This window comes from Pholis gunnellus (genome assembly GCF_910591455.1).
Source record: "Pholis gunnellus genome assembly, chromosome: 15".
Lineage (NCBI taxonomy): Eukaryota > Metazoa > Chordata > Actinopteri > Perciformes > Pholidae > Pholis > Pholis gunnellus.
The window spans coordinates 13,622,891-13,645,856 of record NC_136542.1 but is presented as its reverse complement, the minus strand read 5'-3'; the positions used below and the strand labels follow the sequence as shown (position 1 = coordinate 13,645,856).

The 22,966-nt window shown below is 43.5% G+C and overlaps 1 protein-coding gene across 1 annotated transcript in view; it reads left to right on the top strand.

Annotated features, from left to right (window-relative positions):
* LOC306707036 (ryanodine receptor 3) overlaps window positions 1-22,966 on the top strand; it is a gene marked incomplete at its 5' end in the record, with an annotated part of 93,964 nt that overhangs the window by 45,397 nt on the left and 25,601 nt on the right. Inside the window, 31 exons of the mRNA XM_079174313.1 lie at window positions 932-1,079; window positions 1,396-1,598; window positions 1,997-2,171; window positions 2,523-2,731; window positions 2,814-3,002; window positions 3,470-3,630; window positions 3,732-3,897; window positions 4,495-4,581; window positions 4,999-5,225; window positions 5,537-6,344; window positions 6,700-6,900; window positions 8,501-8,603; window positions 9,206-9,337; window positions 14,242-14,515; window positions 14,611-14,725; window positions 15,309-15,438; window positions 16,228-16,331; window positions 16,461-16,596; window positions 16,857-17,043; window positions 17,195-17,303; window positions 17,390-17,510; window positions 18,087-18,256; window positions 18,912-19,132; window positions 19,359-19,449; window positions 20,142-20,282; window positions 20,890-21,053; window positions 21,203-21,281; window positions 21,784-21,873; window positions 21,976-22,122; window positions 22,518-22,580; window positions 22,735-22,810. Of these exons, the coding sequence (XP_079030439.1) occupies window positions 932-1,079; window positions 1,396-1,598; window positions 1,997-2,171; window positions 2,523-2,731; window positions 2,814-3,002; window positions 3,470-3,630; window positions 3,732-3,897; window positions 4,495-4,581; window positions 4,999-5,225; window positions 5,537-6,344; window positions 6,700-6,900; window positions 8,501-8,603; window positions 9,206-9,337; window positions 14,242-14,515; window positions 14,611-14,725; window positions 15,309-15,438; window positions 16,228-16,331; window positions 16,461-16,596; window positions 16,857-17,043; window positions 17,195-17,303; window positions 17,390-17,510; window positions 18,087-18,256; window positions 18,912-19,132; window positions 19,359-19,449; window positions 20,142-20,282; window positions 20,890-21,053; window positions 21,203-21,281; window positions 21,784-21,873; window positions 21,976-22,122; window positions 22,518-22,580; window positions 22,735-22,810 (5,227 nt within the window). The remainder of the gene's footprint in view (window positions 1-931; window positions 1,080-1,395; window positions 1,599-1,996; window positions 2,172-2,522; window positions 2,732-2,813; window positions 3,003-3,469; window positions 3,631-3,731; window positions 3,898-4,494; window positions 4,582-4,998; window positions 5,226-5,536; window positions 6,345-6,699; window positions 6,901-8,500; window positions 8,604-9,205; window positions 9,338-14,241; window positions 14,516-14,610; window positions 14,726-15,308; window positions 15,439-16,227; window positions 16,332-16,460; window positions 16,597-16,856; window positions 17,044-17,194; window positions 17,304-17,389; window positions 17,511-18,086; window positions 18,257-18,911; window positions 19,133-19,358; window positions 19,450-20,141; window positions 20,283-20,889; window positions 21,054-21,202; window positions 21,282-21,783; window positions 21,874-21,975; window positions 22,123-22,517; window positions 22,581-22,734; window positions 22,811-22,966) is intronic.

The window sequence follows — 22,966 nt, the reverse complement described above, 5'->3', positions numbered from 1 at the left end:
TTTATATCTCAAAGCAATATGAAATTAATCTTGTTTCTTTAGTCGTACTGTTGGATGGTTGGTTTTGGTAAAAACAAAACATCTGTATTCTACTGGCTTTTCGCTTAATTTTGAGAAATCTATTGAGAAATAATTTGATGCATCTTGCAGAATATTACCAAGTGTAACTTGTCTTCTCACATTAAGTGAATGAAGGCTCATTCATTTTGCTTTTTTTCGCTGGTCCCTGAATGCAAGTAAGCCACTGGATAGAGTGAAGAGTTCTGAAATCCCTCATTAATTCAAAGTAAGCAGCAGATGTGCAACTTAGAAGGCACTTGATGTTAGTGTAAACTGGCCATTTTTCCATCTTTCCCTTCTCTTCCATTTGAAGTAGATAAAGTTACACCTCTGTGTCACACTTCGGCATCTGTCTTGAAAGCAGATGTTTGGTCATATTTTCTGTATTGTTTGTAGAACAAGGGTTGTAGTTGATGACATGAGACTGGGTAACTGACCAGTGCGTTGGAAAAATGCAAATTTCAATTAAGCCCTTCAGTGATATCTAGGAAAGCTGCTATGCCAGACCAAACAAACAGCGTGTGATCTGTATAACCGGCACAAGATTTCAAATTAAGCTCCACAAATCTGCTTAAGTAGTATTAATGTGATACTTCCCTGGTTGCTCCTCGAGGCCCAGTGAGAGAGCGGCTATAGGAAATGAGTGACACAAGAAAGATGGAGAGAATGATGGGCAGCAATAGCACAGTGGCAATAAATGGACAATTAACTACTCAATTACAGGGATTGACGGCACATTTGTAGCAGACAAAGCAGTGGTGTGTTTGAGCTGGCCTACAGTACTTTTAATAAGATAACCAGGGATAGTTGGAAATATTCTTCTCGCAAATGGGTGCATGAAATCTTCTCTGACTGCCTCTCCTCTCTGCAGGACCTGAAGAGTAAGCGTAACCCTCGCCTGGTTCCCTATGTTCTGCTGGATGAGCGCACCAAGAAGTCGAACAGGGACAGCCTGCGGGAGGCCATCCGCACGCTGATTGGCTACGGATACAACATCGAGCCCTCGGACCAGGAAGGCGGTGAGTCTGACTCATGGATGTATGCCACTCTAAATGCACGGACGTTCAAATGATTATAGTACATGATAAAAAGCTTGTTGCAAAGAAATGGTAAAGTTGTGTTAATTTTCCAGCCCAGATAAAGGATTCAACTCCCTTTAAGTTGTCATTGAAAGACAATAGGGGTGTGAAATTATTACCTTTAACCTCACCCAATGTTAGACTGTAACAATGAAGAGTTCCTTCATTGATTTCCATATTTGTTGGAGAGGATTCAGCTGGTTTCGAAGCAGCAATCCACGACTTGACACTGTGACTATCCCTTCCCCCCCTGTAGGACAAGTGGTTGAGCGGCTCAGCATCGACAAGATCCGCTTCTTCAGAGTGGAGAGGACGTATGCGGTGAGGAGCGGGAAGTGGTACTTTGAATTTGAGGCTGTGACGGGAGGAGACATGAGAGTGGGCTGGGCGAGACCAGGGTGTAAGCCAGATGTGGAGCTTGGCACGGATGAGCTCGCTTTTGTCTTTGATGGATACAGGGTAAGCTGTCGACCACACCTAAATCAGTCGCTTAATAATCATTTGCAATGTGTGGTGGAATTCATGTTGATTACTCCACAGAAAAATATTTTAACAAGTCATAGGAATTAGGACCTAAAGTCAAATTTTTTTCTAACTCTATGGGGTTCTAATATTGTTGACTCAAGTGTATTTTTTTTACTATTGTTCTAACTTGTCCTTTTCTTTGATTTAAATACTTTATCATTCAAATTCTTGAAACAGATGAAAGTCACTCCATTAAAAAAATGACTTATTTCAGAAAAAAATAATAGACTTAATTGAAAAGGAAGGACTTGAGATGGACATTTCTTGTAATATATATGCCAAAACTCGCTCCTGAGTGTTTTATTTTATGCTTCTACATGTACTGTATATAGGGTCACTGTCTGAACATGGGTAGCCGTTTGTTCGGGCGGTGCTGGCACGCTGGGGACGTGGTGGGCTGTATGATCAACATGGAGGACAAGTCCATGATCTTCACCCTTAACGGAGAGATCCTTATCACCACCAAGGGCTCTGAACTCTGCTTCACAGACTTTGAAACTGAGGACGGTGAGAAAGTTTACTATGTGGATATGATGTGTGCGGTAACCGAGCCGAGTTATACATGCTAAAGGTCCGGGAGTGTCAGGCTGATGAGGGGATCGTAGAAACTCATCTTTTAATAAAAGCTTCACGTGCAGAGCCAGGAGCAGTAAACTGGAATGACCATGCTGGGGATATAAGTGAAAATGAAGTAGCTCCCTGTAACAAAATCACCCTTATTTAATGTGACACTTGTAAATTGCCTTTTTTTAAAAGCTGGATTGATTTCCCCTCCTCTCCTGCTGTGTGTGTTCTTAGAGGTTATTTATTCTCTCCTCATTTCTCTCCTTCCTTTATTTTCCTCTGGCCATCCTTCAGGGTTTATTCCAGTGTGTAGCCTCGGTCTGTCTCAGGTGGGCCGTATGAATCTGGGGAAAGACGCCAGCACCTTCAAGTACTACACCATGTGCGGCCTTCAGGAGGGATTCGAACCTTTTGCTGTCAACATGAACCGAGAGGTCACCATGTGGTTCAGCAAGCGTCTGCCTACTTTTGTCAATGTGCCAAAGGACCATAACCACATCGCAGTAAGAACAAAAGCACCATTTGGTGGTAAAAATCACAAAATTGGTCATTGGATAATTGCAAAGACTTTCTTCCTGTTCGCAGGTGACCAGGATCGACGGCACCGTTGACAGCCCCCCGTGTCTTAAAGTCACCCACAAGACGTTTGGCAGCCAGAACAGCAACGCTGATATGGTGTTTTGTCGTCTCAGCATGCCTGTAGAGTTACACTCCATCTTCAAATCCAGTCCCGTTATTGACATGAACGGAGTCCACGAAGATGACACCCTCAAAGTCAAACACAGGTACTCGAATGAAAATCATGAATTTGCAAAATGCAACTCCTTCCAAAGCACCATAGCTACCATATTAATGGCTGATCCACTTCCACTAGATTGTTGACATTCATGACATCACTCGGACCACTCAAATTCAGTGTCAGTTAGTATGCAAATATTTAAAGTAATTGTGACGCAGTTAGAGATGTTTTAGATTCATCAGATATCTTAAAATGTCTTTGAACATTACTCAGCCAATCAGAGCTGAAGACGAAAATATCTGTCAACTGGTTTGTACTTGATAATCACCTGTTGAATGCGTTTTTTCCGATAGGTATCCATTGCGATCTGTGAGGCACAGCGATGAAAGTAGAAGAGTGGACTACAGCAGCATCACCACGGTATTAAATAACCTTTTTTTTCTTCTTACCATTCGGTTGCACCACCTACAGCGTTGGCTAACTCTTGCGTGTGTCATTGCAGTACTATTACTCGGTAAGGGTCTTCGCTGGCCAGGACCCGGCCGGCGTGTGGGTTGGTTGGGTTACCCCCGACTACCATTACTATAGCAACAATTTCAACCTCAGCAAAAACCGATCGGTCACTGTAACCCTGGGTGACGAGCGAGGACGGGTCCATGAGAGGTGAGACCTTTTTTTTTTTAGGGAAAAAAGGGTACCTATCTTCAATCAAAATGTACTGTATGTCATCATACATAAGGTGACTGATATTTGCACACTAATAGCGTGAGGAGGAGTAACTGCTACATCGTGTGGGGCGGTGATGTGACCAACGCGGCTCACGCATCCAGTCGCAGCAACGTGGACCTGGAGATTGGCTGTCTCATAGACCTGTCCACCGGCCTGGTGACGTTCACTGTCAATGGCAAGGAGATAGCCACATCCTACCAGGTACTGAATACATGACGTTGTTTTATACTGTGTTTTATACAGTGTGTAATGATAGAATAATCTGAATGTTGAACTTTTTAAGGTTGCTTTTAAGCTTCCTTGTGAGTTTTACTTGTTCACTCATTCATTTGTACCTTCTGCCGTGTATGAATTAATGTTTCCATCCACCTGTAAGTCACCATCACTACATGCCTAACTCTCCTTCCACTCTTCTTTCTATCAGTGTATCCTGTTCACCTTGAGCTTAACTCATCTTCTGTATTTTCATGTTTTCCTTTTTGAAGTCTGTATTGTTCAATTTCAGACTTAGAATTTTCCCATTCAGACGCACTCTGAGAACTAAATCTTAAAGAAGGGTATAATCTTCTTCTGCGCTCGCTCACTGACACTCTGAGGCTTCACTCGGCGCTGAGTCATCCTGCCAGCCGACATTCTTAAATGATCGTGCATACACATACTAAGTAGTGAGGAGTTTCATGATGCATCATTAGCTGCTTTCTGCAAGTCATGCTCTTTTGCTGCTTCTCAAGCTTTTGTTGTGTACTTCATGTTTGGACCTATTATTATAAACGTGCCGCTCTTTGTTTTCCGCTCCAGGTGGAACCCAACACCAAGCTTTTCCCCGCTGTGTTTGTGCGACCCACCAGCCCTAACCTCTTCCAGTTCGAGCTGGCTAAAATAAAGGTAGAGTCCCCTAATTGTTCCATTGCAACTTTGTTGCCTGTATGATGTCATAACGTTGTACAAATAGGAGAAAGAGGACAGAATCCTAAAAATGCTCACCGTATTGGTCGATGAAATTTATACAGCTCACAGTATGCTCTTTTTCGTTTTAACCTTTCCGACAGTACCTTATTCTACCTCACACTGAGTTTAGAGATGCAGCCCCCATACAGCATTATGCTTCACACCCTTCAGCTAGGTCCACTGGGCTAATGTTTTATCATGGTTATATCTACACCAAAGATACTGAGCGCTTCACCACCACGATGGGTGCTTACGTCAGTTGTTTGAATGATAAACAGGAAAAGATTGTGTTTAACTGCTTGTTTGGCATTGAATAATAGGAATATTCCTTCCATGTTTGTTTGTCCTCCCCAGAATGCCATGCCTCTGTCATCCGCCATCTTTAAGAGTGAACATAAGAACCCAGTGCCCCAGTGTCCACCCCGGCTAGATGTCCAGACCATCAGCGCCGTGCTGTGGAGCCGCATGCCCAACATCTTCCTCAAGGTGGAAACAGCCAGGGTCAATGAGAGACACGGCTGGGTGGTCCAGTGTGTGGAGCCCCTGCAGATGTTGGCCGTTCATATACCTGAGGAGAACAGGTGCAGTGCATGGCTTAGTGTCCTTAAGTGCTTCTATTCAGTGCGTATTAGTTGATCTCAAAGGACATTGTACCTAAAACTTTTGCCTAATTCCTTTTTTTCCCCTCATAAAACACTTGCAAACACTTAATTTCTCAAGTATTATAAAAAAACAGCTCTGTAGTTCTACTAGAGGTCAAACACTCCAGGGAGCCTTTAACGATGCTCATTTTATTATCCTATGTGGTAAATAACACCTGTCTGTCCTCTAAGTAGACGAAATCAGAACATCTGCATGTATTTTCATAATCCTCTCTCACTTCTTTTCAAAGGTGTGTCGACATGATGGAGCTGTCTGAGCAGGAGGACATGAGGAAGTTCCACTACCACACCCTGAAGCTCTACTGTGCCCTCTGCGCTCTGGGCAACACCCGTGTGGCCCACGCCCTCTGCAGCCACCTGGACCAGTCGCAGCTCTTGTACACCATCGACAATCAGTACCTGTCAGGCATGTTACGTGAGGGCTTCTACAATGTCTTGATCAGCACCCACCTGGAGACGGCAAAAGAGGCTCGACTCACGATGAAAGATGAGTTCATCATCCCCGTCACGGCCGAGACGCGCTCCATTCGCCTCTTCTCCGATGCTTCCAAAAAGCATCTCCCGCCAGGGGTGGGGCTTAGTACCTCGCTCAAACCCCGCCTCAACTTTGCCCCGCCCTGTTTCATCAGCACCAAGCGGGAACAACATCTCTATAGTCCCCAAATCCCACTGGATGCATTGAAGGAGAAATCGATTTCAATGCTGACAGAGGCCGTTCAGGGTGGCGGCCACCACATCAGAGATCCCGTAGGAGGAGGAGTGGAGTACCAGTTTGTGCCAATCTTGAAACTCATCAGCACCTTGTTGACTATGGGTGTACTAGGTAGTGAGGACGTTCATAAGATCTTACTGCTCATTGACCCAAATGTTTTCAGAGAGACACGTGAGGAGGGGGCCTCAGGGGCCACAGACAAAGAAGGACTTACAGGGACGGAGGAGAAGGCAGTGGAAGCTGGAGAAGAGGAGGCCGCCAAAGAGGCTAAACAGCCAATGAAAGGACTGCTGGAGAAGAGGCTGCCAGAGCCTGTCAAACGCCAGGTGATAACAAACACACATGAACAGATCTGGCATCATCATATATTTGTTAAACCTTAAAATAAACCACCGAAGGTAAATCACCAAAAGATGTCAACTCAATGAACATCTTCATCTCCACAGCTGTGCTCCATAAATGCACCACTGTAATAGACCCATTTAGAAAGCAGTCAAATATGAAATTGCTCATATTGAACAAATGATCTCTGAAATGTCTCTTTAATAAGTTGGATGATGTGAAGCCATAAGGCTGCTTGTATGTATTCCTAACAGACTTGCTTGTAACAGCTGCATCGAGGTGCGAAACAGTGATGCAACATTGTTCTTTGTCTGTCTCCTCCCCTTGTCTGTTCCCCAGATGTGTGAGCTGCTTCACTATTTTTGCGACTGCGAGCTGAAGCACCGCATCGAGGCCATCGTGTCTTTCTCCGACAGCTTTGTCTCCAAGCTGCAGTACAACCAGAAGTTCCGCTACAACGAGCTGATGCTGGCCCTCAATATGTCTGCTGCTGTCACCGCAAAGAAGACCAAAGAGTTCAGATCGCCCCCTCAAGAACAGGTGAGATGAGGTCATAGTGGCTGCAGATTAGTTACATCTGCGAAACTAACTAATAATATTCCAACTACCTCAAGAAGCAGTTTCAGGTCACTACATTGTAGGTTTTCTACCAAAATGTGTTCATCAGTTACTAGCATCTAAACCAGTGGTTGCCTTATGTATATGCCATTTTTTTCACTGTACATTTACCATATCAAAGACTAAGGAACATTTACATTTTACAGTTATATACTACATGATATGATTATGATTGAGAGATTATATTATGTTGTTATATTCAGACACATCAAAATAGAAAGAAGTAAGCAAAAGAAACTCCATATTAGAATAGCAAAGCACTAATATGCAATGCATAATGTGACCTTGAATAGCAAAAATGTTACTTTTTGAGCAGAATGAGATAATACATTTATCTTATCCGCATACTTGAAGGATTACAGGTGTTTCTGCGTATCCTGGCTTATTAGGCTCCATGCGCTAATGAGATAATATAAGTGTAATTTGTCACCCTGGCAGCTAACTGTAGAGTGAGGAAGATGTCAATCAAACACAGCCTGCACACTCCTGACAGGAGCTCCAATCATCATCCCTGGTTAACCATTTTTGGTATCCAGTGATCTATGCTAACAAATGTCAAAAGTAAAACCGCATCAACACTACATATCCTCTTGAAAACCACATCATTCACTCTACTTATGTGTAACAAGATGTACATTTTCCAGTGGAAAAATGTACATCTTGTTTAAGTAAGACTGCCACTCCACACTGTGGGTAATGTTCGGTAACAGCTCTTTTCACCTACTCACAGCTATGTTGTGAAGTCTTTAAGCACGCAGTTTCACATCAATTTGCACCTCTGTTCATGTGATTTGTACAACTCTCATGCGTCTGCTGCGTGATCTTATTGATGCTTATGTGACCTAAAGGTGCAAATCACCCACAGAGGGCAAATGCAAGAAACTGTGCGTGAGTTAGAACTGATAAATCTTCCAGTTAGGCACGCATGAATCTATAATAACTGACCACAAAGAAAGCCTGCAGGCTCACTGCTTCAAATGATGCATGAAACGGGATAATTCAGAGGGAGCTGTTACATAACTTGTGTAATTTTCCACATGCATGGCTAATTTCTCTCCCCACCCTCAGATTCCCTTTTTAGTTTTTCGCCAGAATTCCCTCATTTTGGATCCAGGAGAATGGGAGCTAGTCCTCGCTCCAAATGTTGCAAGCACTCTCTTTGTGTGCTATGAACAATGCCTCAAAGCGAACTCATCCTTCTTCTCTGTGGTGTCATTGCACCAGTGAGCGTGAGCACACACACACACACACACACGCACACGCACACGCACGCGCACACACACACACACACACAGCAGCCCTTTAGGGTCACAGCTGGAGATGGAGTTCAGCGCTTCACAGCTACTTTTAATGACTTGTCATGGTGTCCTTCGGTCTGTGAGAGCCAAGGGAGAATTAGCCACTTCACTGTTTTTTTTCTTCCATTGTGAATCGTACAATGAGATCACAACGTGTTGAGATTGCCATTGAAACTAAAGTACCAGACGTAGTAAGTGTCTGCCTTTATGTTTCCATACTTCAGATCAACATGCTGCTGACTTTCAGTGTGGGCGAGGACTGTCCGTGTCCAACAGACATCCAGGAGGAACTGTATGATTTTCACAACCAGCTGCAGCTCCACTGTGGTGAGATACAGATCTTGCAAAAACGTTTATGAGCAGCTTTATTGGTTGTCTCTATCTTATGTTGCTTGGATTGATTGCATAATTTAATACATATATTTTACAAAGGCAGCATGAACTGGCAGCGTGGATGGAAAATGTAAAGATAGGAAAACAATCAAATGGATCACAGAGGAAACACATAGAGTTGTGCCTTTTCCATCTATTGCGTTAGCTGCTATTGTGTCAACATCAGCTGAATTGTTGCAGTACTTGCTCTCAGAAATGTTTTCTTTTCCCAATCGGCATCTCTCTCTGTCTCCCGGCACAGGAGTTACAGTCCAGTGCCTCTCACATTGCTCTGACATCTTGATGTTGTGATAAATCATTGAAATGCCCAACCCTCTGTGGTACAAACGATCTAATGGCACCGACCTGCCATGGCACGCGTCGCATAGACGGCAATGAAAACCAAGTTGAAATTGCCAAGAAATAGTACTGGGCCCCCAATACTACGCATCACACACATGACATGTCTGCTAACCCGACAGGAAGAGTAGAGATATTGCCGGAATAGGCTTTGCTCTCCTTGTACTGTATATAGCATGTCTGTTTGTGTTGTGCAGGGATCCCTATGGAGGAAGAGGAATACGAGCAAGCGACGTCTATCAAAGGTCGCCTGCTGATGTTGGTGAACAAGATCAAAGGCCAGTCTCACAAAGCCGAGGAGCCCACAGAGAAGGAGCAAGCCGCACCATGTGAGGAAATCAATGTTTTTATTACTTCATAATATGAGCGCTGCTGCTGAGTACTGAGTGCTGAGCGCTGTACCTGTGGCTCTGGGTTATAAACACATGTCTGATTGGTTGGAGGATGAAGACTAAATTCATCAATCTAAGTCCAAATGTCAAAAAAAGCATATTTTTCTTCTTTTGCAACATTTGTTTCTTTCTCATAAAAGCACAAGCTCTCACACACGTCACCCCTTTGCTCTGCACTACATTCTGCTTGTTTATGGTCCCTTTCCCTCCTTTTTAGTACGAGCTCTCTGTCTGTGTTCTTTGCTTGGAGAGTGGTGAGAATTAAAAGCAGGAGCCCCTGTATCGCAGCTCTAGCACCCTCAGTTTTGCCTCCATTTGTCTGCCGCTGTCATGTGGACTGAGTGGGTGGCAGTCATTTCCATTTCAATTTCTTTTCAATTTCATTATGTTAATATAGAGCCGGGGCGAGGAGAGGCTCCAAATGCTTCTTCTGTCACCCGCTCCGGAAGATGAGAGAGGAGCGATGAGAGGGAAAACTGTTGGTGATAAAACCAAATCCTTCACCTGATAAAAACCCATAGACACATGAGTACAAATACACAATCGTGAGCGCACACACCGGAACCAAAAATATTTCAATCACAGCACTTAATAATAAGCAGGGGGCCACAGCAGTATAAATGCAGAACAAGTTGTATCTAATTTTCTATCTCAAGTATCACTCTGTGTAAGGGGCCACCAATCATGTGGCTGATTGCAAATATTACGTAGCTGGTAAAAAAAATACATTCTGCTTTGTTTTGTTGGTCTTCAATATAGACAGCAGTGTGTTATTTTAACTGCTTGTCACTGTTTTTGAGTTTTGTTTTATCAGCATAGACACTATCTCCTTTTTATGGCATCCTTTTATACAAAGTAGTGATAAAGTAATAACTAAAGTGAAACAGGGTATTCTATTACTTCTGAGAATCTGTCCGTCACCATTCCATCCTTGTCTATTTATCAGAGTGATGCCAGTAACGGGAAGTGTCCGAGAGGCAAATGGATGAATTTGGGATGATAAATGTGATGCTGAAAGGCTATCTCTCCATCGGGATTTGGTGTGACCCTGACATGGAGCCTATAAGACCACCCCACCGATCTCAAGGGGCAAGGCTGAATGAAAATAGGGGCCTGTGTATTCCTCCTTGAAAGAGTGCTTTGGATGGTGGTGGTCTCTGCAGGCTGTTGTGTGCAGGATGATTGATTAGAAGGCTGGTTTGTGGTAGCAGCTGCTGTTCAGGAGCATCACATCTACTTCTGGAACAGCTGTAGGCTGCAAGTGGAATAATTCACCATCTATGCAGGCAAATTCTTATCCGCTAAAAGTGTTTTGTCTTTGAATCATTATAGTATACATACTGCATGTTAATAGTAAGTGTTGATGCTTGATGTAATTCATTTCTTTCCAAGATCTTTCCAAAAACAAGATGTACAACAAGACTTGCTGCTCAGGGAGATTCCTAACTGAGTGAGCTGGAAGTAGTTAGTGGCAGCCTTGATAAGAGCTGTTTGAATTCTTTAAATGCTCAAAGAAAGTGCTCCAAAGTTCCCTGCTTATCTCCTTTAACATAAGGTACACTGGTACCAGGCCTAGGAGTCTTCAGCCAAACCAGCTGTTCTGTGAGGCTGCACTCAGAGCTAAATGCTAACGAGCTCAGATTGACAATGCGAACTTACGGTCTCTTATCAGGTAATGTTTACCATGTTCACCATCTTAGTGAAAAATGACATGCCCAAAATGTGTATATATGCAACTACAAGTTCTATTTGAATAATCTTGGTATCATAATAGAGGTGACACTCGTGAGATTTCTGCAGAGGGGTAAGCATCAGTATATATGTGACTGGTTACATGTAAATGAAGATGGAACACAGCATAAAGGAAAGATTTAATTAATGCCGAACAAAACTGTGCACATTTAGAGTGAATATCCCTTTGGAATGATGCAGTTGCAGCACTAAATGTTGATCAAATCATATCACAACATGTGAACATTACCTGTGCACAGACTGACGCTAATAAAGTGAAGGAGAGCATTGTTGGAGAGGTTTTAGTAAAAATATCAAATTTGCCATTTGGGTACATTTCTGCCATTGGAAATTTTCTCAGGTAACTGTATAACTCATTTAATTTCATTTACACATCATTATAGGTATTAATTCCATATAAATACAATGGTATTACGATTGACTATTACAATACAATAACTGTTTTTCTCATTTTCTCAACCACTGCTGTTTTGCCTATATGCTGCTGTGCTGCTGTCTGTGCCTTTATTTTGTGCATTGATTCCTGCTAAAGCTAGCTGAAATAATAGGTGGATGAGCTATAGAAATGTTGGAGCCAACTGCAAAGTTTTGCTAATATTTTTGCGTTTTTCCGTTTTGCGTGAACTGACCTCAGCCCTCGTACTTTTTTTTTTTTAGTGTTCCTACCAGACAAACAGGGTGGTGTACTGGTGGTGCCCCTCCCCTCTTCAGTCCATGTGATGGTGTGATGTGGTAACTGTGTGTCCTTACATATTGGTCGCTATTGTTTAGTTTTGTTATGTTTAGTTGACGGCATACAAGTGAGATGGTGGCATTACCAGGCTGAGAGCCTACCTATCACATATAGTATGTGAGAAGTGACTGGGACAGGGGATATATTTTGAGAATAAAATCTTTTATAAGAAGAGGGTTTGCCAGGAGGCAGGAGGATGGACCAGAGTTGAGATGACATGATACATTCTGTACTGTTACGCCGGCTATAACTTGTCCTCCTTGCAAAGTGAGAGCCTGAAGACACGAAAGGCGCTGTCGTCTTTGCCATTATTTCATGGGAATGAAGTAAGAGGAGCGCAGAAGTCGTTTTCTTCCTCTGATGAATGGTTTATCCACCAGAAGCATTTAATGCTCAGACATGATGTCTTGCCTTGAAGAAGTGTGTGTGTGTGTGTGTGTGTGTGTGTGTGTGTGTGTGTGTGTGTGTGTGTGTGTGTGTGTGTGTGTGTGTGTGTGTGTGTGTGTGTGTGTGTGTGTGTGTGTGTGTGTGTGTGTGTGTGTGTGAGAGAGAGAGAGCATAGGGATTGTGTGTGTGATCTCTCACACCATAAAAACCTCCTGACTTCCAGTTCCATCAGTGTAAGAATAGACCGGTCCGATTTGTTTGTTGGGGTGTAGTGAAGGGAAAATGCTGGAGGGGTGTAGTAGTCAAGAGCAAAAGCGGCAGAGACGGAACGAGAGAGCGTGTTGGATAGTGTGACAGAATGAGCGTCAGGTGTTGGGAAGCATCTTGGCTGAGAGGAAGAAATGCCGCTTCTCATTTTGGAGCAAGCTGGTGCTTCTGCCCCTTCCTCTGACACCCACGCAAATGTCTGCGGCAGGATCGGTTACCGCTGACAGTGACATTCTGCCGGCTCCCCACACATCACTCAAAACACACATACACACTTGCAGTGATTGACGGCCTAGTGTGAAATAGTCTTTGGAAAACCAAACAGACACGGGGGTCTTAAAAACACAATCACCTAATTGCAATACTTTTAAGCAATCAATAGTTTTTAACGGCTCCATCTTTTATGGTTCCGAGTTGTTTAATTGATGTCTTTCTGTCCTTTGTGTATTCATACCCCGAGAACACCCTCACCCCACTATTGATCAAGTTTTAATGAAGCCTTATGGGTAACCCACATACGAGATGTCCAAACAAGTGTCTCAGTTTAACCATGGAAGCAGAATACTGTACTGTACAGAACTATTCATACTTCCCTTATTTAAGAGATAGCAGGGCTTCCTCTCCACTGAAAATGTGCCTTTTCATGAATGAACTTGCAAGCTGTGTTTTTTCTTTCTGACAGATTTGAAGAAAAATAACTAGCTGACATTGTTGAAACACAGCTGATTGCCTCGTCTTTAGAGGCTGGGGCTTGTAGAAGTGGCAGATTCATGCGTGCAGTTATATTAGCTTAGGTGCCGGTCTTTTTTATTTGCATCCTATGAATTTACTGCTCAAGCATGGCTTATACAAAAGGGGGCATCCAGTCATCCACTTAACATCATTCTAATAAAGCTCTGTGTTGAGTGTGTGTGTGTGTTAACATCTGTGTTTAAGGGAGAAGTGTCTTGGTGTGACCTCAATTAATTGAAGGAAGGTTCTAGTATATTTTCCTCTTAACTCCAATGACATACAGTAAGGATTAGAACACAATGCTGGAAGCACTTCACTGTCAAAACAAGTGTTTCTCTGCTATTTTAAAGGTGAGTCTCATTGTAGAAAATCAGTAAAAGCTCATTTTGACCGTTTTATTCTCTGTCACTGCTCTCGTAACCCAAACAGAGCTAAAAGGAGAGTCAATATTGGACTTTTGCTGAGTGACCGGAAACATGACTCTGAAATGAATTAACACTTGTGTTGCTCCATGTCTGCTGAATGTTTAAATATATTTAAACCTTTTGCTAACACATTCACCACAACAACTTTATAAGACCTTGAAATGTCACTAGTGTGTTTACAGCTAGTTACGCTGCCACCAAGACAAATGTTGCTGCTTTAACTGTGTTAAATTATGTATTTTCATTCTCTAAGAGGACTATGATTTATGAAGTGACTGGTCCCTTGACAGGAGTCATCTCACCTTTGGGTTAACTGCTGTTACATAATGTTAAAGTGACATTCCACTGATTTTATTTCAAGTGTGCTCGGATAACTAAGAATAACAAAGCCTTCTCATTGTTTTTGACCATGCTTTACATTTGAAAGTGTCTCTTGGAAGTTCACCAACTTTGTGAAATATGTTTGTTCTTAGCAAATACATTAAAACGTTTTTGTTTTTTTTAAAAGGAAAGGATCAGTCATCTTTACCCAACTTTCTTTCCAGCTAATCTGAAGGAGCTGATTTCTCAGACAATGGTCAGCTGGGCCCAGGAGTGTCACATCCTGGACTCGGAGCTGGTCCGCAAGATGTTCAGCCTACTGAGGAGGCAGTATGACAGCATTGGGGAGCTTCTCCGGGCCATGAGGAAGACTTACACCATCAGTGCTGCCTCGGTCCAGGACACCATCAACCTCCTGGCTGCCCTCGGTCAGATCCGATCTTTGCTGTCGGTTCGTATGGGCAAAGAGGAGGAGAAGCTCATGATTGATGGACTTGGGTAGGTTGTAGTTGCCTCAACTCTATATTTGAGTTATCTGTTTTGAGTGAATGTTAAGTATGAATTATGTCTTTTTTGTCCCCCTATCATGACAGTGACATCATGAACAACAAAGTCTTCTACCAGCACCCCAACCTAATGAGAATACTGGGCATGCATGAGACGGTCATGGAGGTCATGGTCAATGTGCTCGGAGGACACAAGTCCCAGGTTGAAAAACAACTATATCTATATTTATCTCTGCTTCCACAGGCCGTTAAAGAGGCACCCGCAGAGTTCAGTGCTCCACCTCGCAAAAAAATGTGTTGCTCACTGAGAAAGTTTGTGTCTGAGTGTAGTTTTGTGTGTTATCATTTGTAAGCGCGTATTAATGAAGACGTGGTCCCAGTAGGTGGGCTTTCTCCTCAGCCTGATGGCATCAGAGTCTGGGATGGAGGGCAGAAAGGGCAGAGGGAGGTTGGCAGTGTGTGAAGGTGTCAGGCTTTTTAGATGTTAATTAGGATCCAACCCATGCGGGAGACTTTATAGTAACAAGCCGGGAGAAAGTCAACACAATAAACTCCCAGAATAAAGCAAGGACCTCTCCAAAACCACTTGGTATCAAGTTACAGTGACAATTTAGCAATGTCTCGACAAGTTACTAGATTTGTGTTCAGACTGTAAACACATGAGACTGTTGCCGGAGAAATATTGTGTACTTGAGCTTTTTAATTTGGAATTTCAGATCTTGTTTTAAAATCCAACCGGGGAAGATGTTTGACCTGCTTAGTCTGTATGTGCCGTTCCACAGGAAATCGCCTTCCCCAAGATGGTGGCCAGCTGCTGTCGCTTCCTGTGCTACTTCTGCCGGATCAGCCGTCAGAACCAGAAAGCCATGTTCGACCACCTCAGCTACCTGCTGGAGAATAGCAGCGTGGGCCTAGGTGGGTACAGCTTCCATCATCCTGCTACTTAAGGATTAGCCAAATGATGCTGAGCTGAAACATTATTTTACTGGATGAAGACCACATGACTTGATCAGGAATCATCCAACATGCACAGACTGTAGGACATGCCAGAGGATATTCTGAAAGAACAGGCCCAACACACCTGTAAAACCACCACTAGGATGGATGAAAGACGCCAGCATTCTCATCACTATGGGTGATACATTGTCATCAGCTGCCATAATAGGACTTGTTCTGTGCCTGTGAGCTCACATATATTAGCCTCGCACCTTAGAAGACGTGTGTGTGTGTAATTGTGAGTCTGAGCGCTGACAATCTATCAGCGAAGAGAGCGACTCATCTCCCATTCTGTTAGAAGATGTCAGTGCCACAGTCTCAGAGAGCTCCCAGCTGGGGTGAGAGAGTGTCTCCCCTGGCTGCACACACACACATACAGCCAGGCATGCTCATTAAACAAGTTGCAACAAGTTATGTGACAGCAAAACAAAAAGGAAATCTAAGAATAAAATCATAAAAACTCCCAATTAACGTATGCACCGTGCTACACAAACTGGTTCCCATAAACCCTTTGGAATCCAATGTGAGTACATGTGTCCATAGCAAATGGGTGAGGAAACTTTCCTTACACACTAATGTTAACCAGCTGTTGGAAGAAGTGGAAAAACATCACCCCCTGCTGTTTGTTGAAATGAGAACACAGACACAGGCTTATATGAAATACAATCAAATAAATAGTTGATTCTACCAGTGTGCTTTATATTGTAGCTTCACCAGCAATGAGGGGCTCCACTCCTCTAGATGTGGCTGCTTCCTCGGTGATGGACAACAACGGCCTGGCTCTGGCACTGGAGGAGCCTGATCTGGACAAGGTGAGACTCAATCTTTCTGACGCCGTAGTCTGTAAAAGGAGAGACACAATTTTTAAATCACCCGGGATGAATCGATTAGAGCTGAATGAGTGTTGTATCTATATGTGATGGCATGTGGTATGCCCGTAGGTGGTCACCTACTTAGCAGGCTGCGGTCTTCAGAGTTGTCCGATTCTCCTGGCTAAAGGTTATCCAGACATCGGCTGGAACCCCATTGAGGGGGAGCGTTACCTTTCCTTCCTACGGTTTGCTGTCTTTGTCAACGGTAAGACTGCAGTTACCATCCTCTCTCTACTTTCTCTCTCTCTCTCTCTCTCTCTCTCTTTCTGTTACTGTATCTCTATCTAGACATGTAGTAAACGCTAGCAAAGGCCCAACTAAGCTTGACAGATCTTCATTCCGCTGCTTAAGGCAAAGTCGTCTTGGTGTTTTGTCTGAGTATTTGGGGATAGGGGTGTTTATGTTTATGTGCTGTATTTTCTTGCTGACATCAATAATGTATGTTCTTTTATGTTCGTGTTCCAGGCGAAAGCGTAGAGGAGAACTCCAGTGTTGTGGTCAAGCTGCTCATCCGTCGTCCAGAGTGTTTTGGACCTGCCCTGAGGGGCGAGGGAGGGAACGGCCTGCTGGCTGCCATGAAGGAAGCCATCAAGATCTCCGAGACGCCAGCCCTGGACCTGCCGGGCTCTGTGCATGGAGTCAGCTCTGACGTGTAAGCAAAACTTATCAAATCGATACTGGGGACTCACCCTTAGGATTAGCTGCTTATCCCCCTTTGCTTGCATCTTTGCTGTGACGTTCCTAAGAAATGTTCTTCGTCTGTGTCTGTTCTTCCTCAACTCTTCACTTTTTTCCACTGTTAGGTCTGCTGATGGCGATGATGAGGAGGAGGTGGTACACATGGGCAATGCCATAATGTCCTTCTACTCTGCACTCATTGACCTGTTGGGACGTTGCGCTCCAGAGATGCATGTATGTTTGATATAAATTGCGAATTTATTTGTTGTTTTCCTCGGGACAGATTTTCCATTTTTTTCACTTCCTTTGCCCTTCTTCAGCTCATCAACAAGGGGAAAGGCGAAGCTCTGCGTATTCGTGCCATCCTGCGCTCTCTGGTGCCAACTGAAGACCTCGTGGGAATTATCAGCATACCGCTCAAAATGCCCATCACCAACAAAGGTACTGGTCAGGATGTTCACTCTAATAACACAGGGCAGCATACAGCACACCTTTATACTTCCATTGGAGGACACATCCTATTAATTTGCATGCTGCGACACTATGTCTAGCTCATGTGACGGTACAACGGTTTAAGAAAGTCATGCACACAGTGCAAGGCAGAAGGTTATTGATTACATTTCACTGCTCATGCCTTTTTAATCAGCACAACGCTTTACTGCACTCTCTCATAGGTCTGAGTAAGCCAGATCATTTCTATAGCGAGCCGTCTTGCACTATTGATTGATCTGCATAAGCATGGCGGGACTCGCCTCTTAAAGTTGCTGCCCGGAGCTCAGCCTACATAAGCTCTGTCAGCAGGCCAAGAGTGAAGACGGCGAGCCGTGGCTCCAGCTCCGGAAAAACTCCGATCGGCACGCTGCTGCATGCCGCCTAATGAATACACAAGGCTTTCCTAATCAGAAAAGACTTTCCATTATGCAGTGTGGCCTGTTCTCTGAGTTATTTCACTGCTTCACACCTGAGCGGTGTACTCTTCATGTTGTGCCCTCCTTTCCCTGTTCCAACCTCTCTCAGATGGGTCGGTGACTGAGCCGGACATGTCAGCCTGCTTCTGTCCGGATCACAAGGCCCCCATGGTGCTGTTTTTGGACAGGGTGTATGGTATCGAGGACCAGAGCTTTCTCCTTCAACTGCTCGAAGTGGGCTTCCTTCCTGACCTGAGGGCTGCGACCTCTCTGGATACGGTGGGTAAAGCTGACAACAACGCGGGAGAGAAGTAATGAATGTAACATGAACTTCCTCAAGGAGTTTAGAGATCAATAATATTGGGCAGCCTTTTATACTAATGAGGAGCTCCTCATTAAGCCTTGGCTCAAGTTTCTCTTTGGTTGATTAATGTAATTGTTCTTTACTCCTATTTATCAAGAATACGTGTATGGTATTGTAGTGTGCAGAATTTTGGCTAAAATGAATCCATCACATAATACGTCAAATTCTAAATACATATTATTTATTTAGAGCTGAGCATGCTGCTGTTTGTGGAGCTGTCTAATATATTTTGCAAGGTTATTTACAAGACAGTTTTATAGTGCTAATCTAAATGGTACTCTTTGAAAATGGTCATCAAATACGCACATTCATTTTCAAGCAAGACTATATAACAACTTCACTGTGGCCACGAGTAACGATTACAGCATGCTAAAACACAAGTTAAGAGTACAAGTAAATAATAGTTAATAATATGTAAAGTTAGCTGACATGAGCCAGCAGTCATACCAGACCAAGTAATGCTGTAGCAGCAAAACCTCTAGCAACATAAAATCTCTCTGAAATGACAGTCTTACTTTAATAAATGAAGTAATCTCATATTGTATGACCTGTGACCCGTTCGTTCCACAGGAGGGTCTATGCACCACAGAGACGGCCCTGGCCATGAACCGCTTCATCGGCTCAGCCATGCTACCCCTCCTCACCCGCTGCGCCCCTCTCTTTGCCGGCACCGAGCACTACGCCACCCTCGTTGACTCCACTCTGCACACCATCTACCGCCTTTCCAAGGGCCGTTCACTCACCAAGGCCCAGAGAGACGCCATAGAGGAGTGTCTGCTGGCTGTCTGCAAGTGAGGATTATTAGAAAAGTGACACACCAAACATTCAGCCGGCCAGAATAGCAAAGATCAACAGCACATTTGATCTGCTTTCTAGCAAAACTCCATCATAGCTAAGGGCCCTGTTTCACTCTTATCCCTCTAAATCTGTGTGATAAAGGTGGTTCGTCTGAATATGTGATTATGGTTAAAGGCAGCTCAGGGCAGCAGCACTCTTATCTCTCACCTTGTTCTGCAGGCACCTTCGTCCCTCCATGTTGCAGCAGCTCCTTCGCCGCCTCGTCTTTGATGTGCCCTTGCTGACCGAATACTGCAAGATGCCTCTCAGAGTGGGCAATGATTTTCATTTTTCACTCTTTTTAAATCCCTTTGCCATCTCATATTTTGCCTCATCTCTTTTTTGCTTGTTGGTCTGCTCGCGGGACTCCGTTTTATTTGTTTCCTGTTTGCATAATCCTCTCTCTGTCTTTTCTTTTCTTTACCTTTTTACATGACTCAACCTGGGCTCTGCCCGTGGTCGCTGCTTGGTCACACTTTACTACTTCAGTTTATTAGATTGTCAGCTCGGTGGTGTATTACCAACAGCCAATTTCCACCAGCTCTATTGCAGGTGTACCTTTTCATGTAATATCACTGGTGTACACCTCTGTCTCTCAGAAACACACGCATACTCAAAGGTGAACAATTTCCAACACACCAACGGTATTAATCACCTGCTGTGGAAGAAGTGGGCAGCTGCAGGAGGGAAAACAAGGGGCTGAAGTATTGGACTATGTGATTACAGGCTTGTTGACTCCACTGCTCCACGCAATCAGTCTGGAACACAGCAGAGAAATACTGAAGATGTGATGGGTTGTGACTAGCCTGTGAAAGGGTTTCCACACTTGTTCCACCTTCATGTACACGTTTGGATTTAATGGCCCAGTGTGTTGTGAGCATGTTTAGTCTGCTTACTTGTCTCATATCATTGAAAACAGTTAAGTGCCTCTGTTTACAAAATTCTGTTTATTCTGTCCTCCAGCTGCTAACCAACCACTATGAGCAGAACTGGAAGTACTACTGCCTCCCATCGGGCTGGGGCAGCTACGGCACAGCATCGGAGGATGAACTACTGCTCACCAAGAAAATCTTCTGGGGAGTATTTGACTCTCTGTCCCAGAGGGTGAGACGTCGCTCAAGTCCGTTGTCGTTTCAGGGTCCTTTGCAATTTCATTGTGACTTCATTATGCTACATTAACGTCTGTTTGGTAGAAGGCTGACATCCACTTCTTCTTAAACATTTTGTAAGAGATTGCAATACCAGAAATGCTCAACCGTTAAATAAAAGTAACTTAATTCATCACAGTTGTAATTAACATGCATGTATGCGAGGGACCCATTGGCACAAATATCTTGAGGTCTGTTCGTGATGCGGATGGCTGGACTCAGCACATCTCTCTAAATGCCCACTCAAGAAAGGAAGGCTGTGCAAAGGGCCCCGCCTGAAAACATCAATATCTGGACAGTGATCATTGATCCAAAGCCTCTAGCACACTGGTTCTTCAGCTTTTAGAATAATTCTCTATTAGCGTCTCTTCTCCTGGTCCCACTGCACTGTTACACTTTCACTAAAGAGGCTGTATAGCTTTATTTAAGTCCCTCCTTAAATGAACAATTTTAACACATTACTTGTATTTGTGAAATAATAACAACATTTTCATAACTGTACCTAATCTTAAGAGCTATGTTTTGCATTTACTGTGAAGCTTCCTATTTTTCTCACCATGTAGAAATATGACGCAGAGCTTTTCAAGATGGCCATGCCTTGCCTCAGTGCCATAGCTGGAGCTTTGCCACCGGACTACGTGGACGCCTCAATTAGCACCACAGTGGAGAAGCCCGTTTCTGTAGATGCTCAGGGCAACTTTGACCCCAAACCCATCAGTACTGCTAAGTAAGGCGCGTTGGAGCCACACGTCAATACGAATTTTAGTATAAGCCTGACTTATCATATCATACCTGTGATGACTTGCACGGTACATGACTGTCCATGCATTTGCATACACGAGCTGACTAATTGTCGCACATTTTTTTTCCCCCCAGCATTGCTCTTCCAGAGAAGCTTGAGCACTTTGCTAACAAATATGGAGAGCACTCCCATGAGAAATGGTCTGCAGAGAAGGTAAGGCCAAAGATAAGAATTTTCATCTGGGAAAATGGGTATTCAATTGTACAGTATTTGACTTGGAACAAGTCTTGAGTGTCAGAGGACACTTAAAATGTCTGTCCTTTTAGAAAATACTGCATTCAAAATCATCAGAAAAGCAGCTTTATCCATGTGAAATACTTCAGAACAATATTTTGATTCTTTTCTTTTCCAATATCGCTGCATTGTTTCCTTTTTTTAGTGTTGAAAGAGATCTTTTGCGAATGCTGACAGTATCTATGCTAGTCTATGTGTAGAGGGCCTGTGCTCTCTTTTGTGAGAACTGCTTAGCTTGCATTGTTGCATCTATCAAAACAAATTAACAATAACTGAATATACCATGACTCCTTAATGTGTTGTTGTGCATACTTAATCTCTTACCCAGCCTTTCAAACAATAAATCATGTCCTTCAGAGACTGTGAAGGCAATTAAGATTGCTCACCCTTGTACATACATCCCTCTGTGCGTGTGCCTCAGGTGCTGTTGGGATGGAAGTATGGAGACTGTGTGGATGAGAAGGCCAAGATTCACCCTCAGCTCCGAATCTACAAAGGCCTGACAGAGAAGGTAGGAAGAATGTGAGATTTGTGAAGAATAGTACCATTAAAGAGACAACCTAAAGGCTTCTAGGCTTAGTCCTTGTTCCCCATTTCTATCTTTGTGCCTCAGGAGAAAGAGATTTACAGATGGCCAATTAGAGAGTCCCTGAAGAGTATGCTGGCAATGGGCTGGACCATCGACAGGACCAAGGATGGAGAAAGCATGTCTCTACAGAGGGAGAATGAGAAAATGCGAAAGATCTCTCAGGCTTCACAGGTACAGGGCAACGAATGACGAGACAAACGCGAACATCAAATGTGTTTGTCCTCCAAGAAGAATTAGTTTCAACCATTTATCCAAAACCATTTGCTAACTTATAACCTGTATATCTTTATACATTTGTTTTTAACCATTACTTCTGGCCAACATTTTCAACAGTTTTTGGTGCTACAATCAATTTCAACAGTTTATTTCTTTATCCATTACTTTTAGCTTAGTATGTTTATCGTTAATCCATTGCTGTGTAATTGGTTCTTTTAGCTTTTTATTTCTTACTTTAAGCTAACTATTTTGACTGTTTTGTTCCTTTGCTTCTTTTAGCGATATGCTAGATGCAAAATCAAAGAACACAGTGTCTCATTGTAAATCTTCATCTTTTTGAACATTTCTAGGCAAATGGCTTCAATCCGAGCCCCATAGACATGAGCAACGTGGTTTTATCCAGAGAATTGCAGGTGAGTGACCTCACATTTGTATTTTTTTCATCGAGCGATCTCTCAATCTGAATACAAGACGAAAAGCAATAATTCTTGAATGTGAATGAGTTGGATGGGCGGGATATGCTCCTCTGTGAGATCTGCTGATTGTCTCTTTTATCTTTGGTCCAAGGGGATGGTGGAGGTGGTGGCTGAGAATTATCATAACATCTGGGCCAAGAAGAAAAAGAGTGACCTTGGAAGCAGAGGTGATATGCTTATGAATTCAATCATAGACGAGACACAGTGATACATGCTGAACAGCGAGGAAGAGACCATATGCCTGTGTGGGTGGATGTGAGGTGCCACTTGCTCGTTGCCTGTGTGCATATGTATACTTCGCCGGCCTTGACTAAATAGGTTCA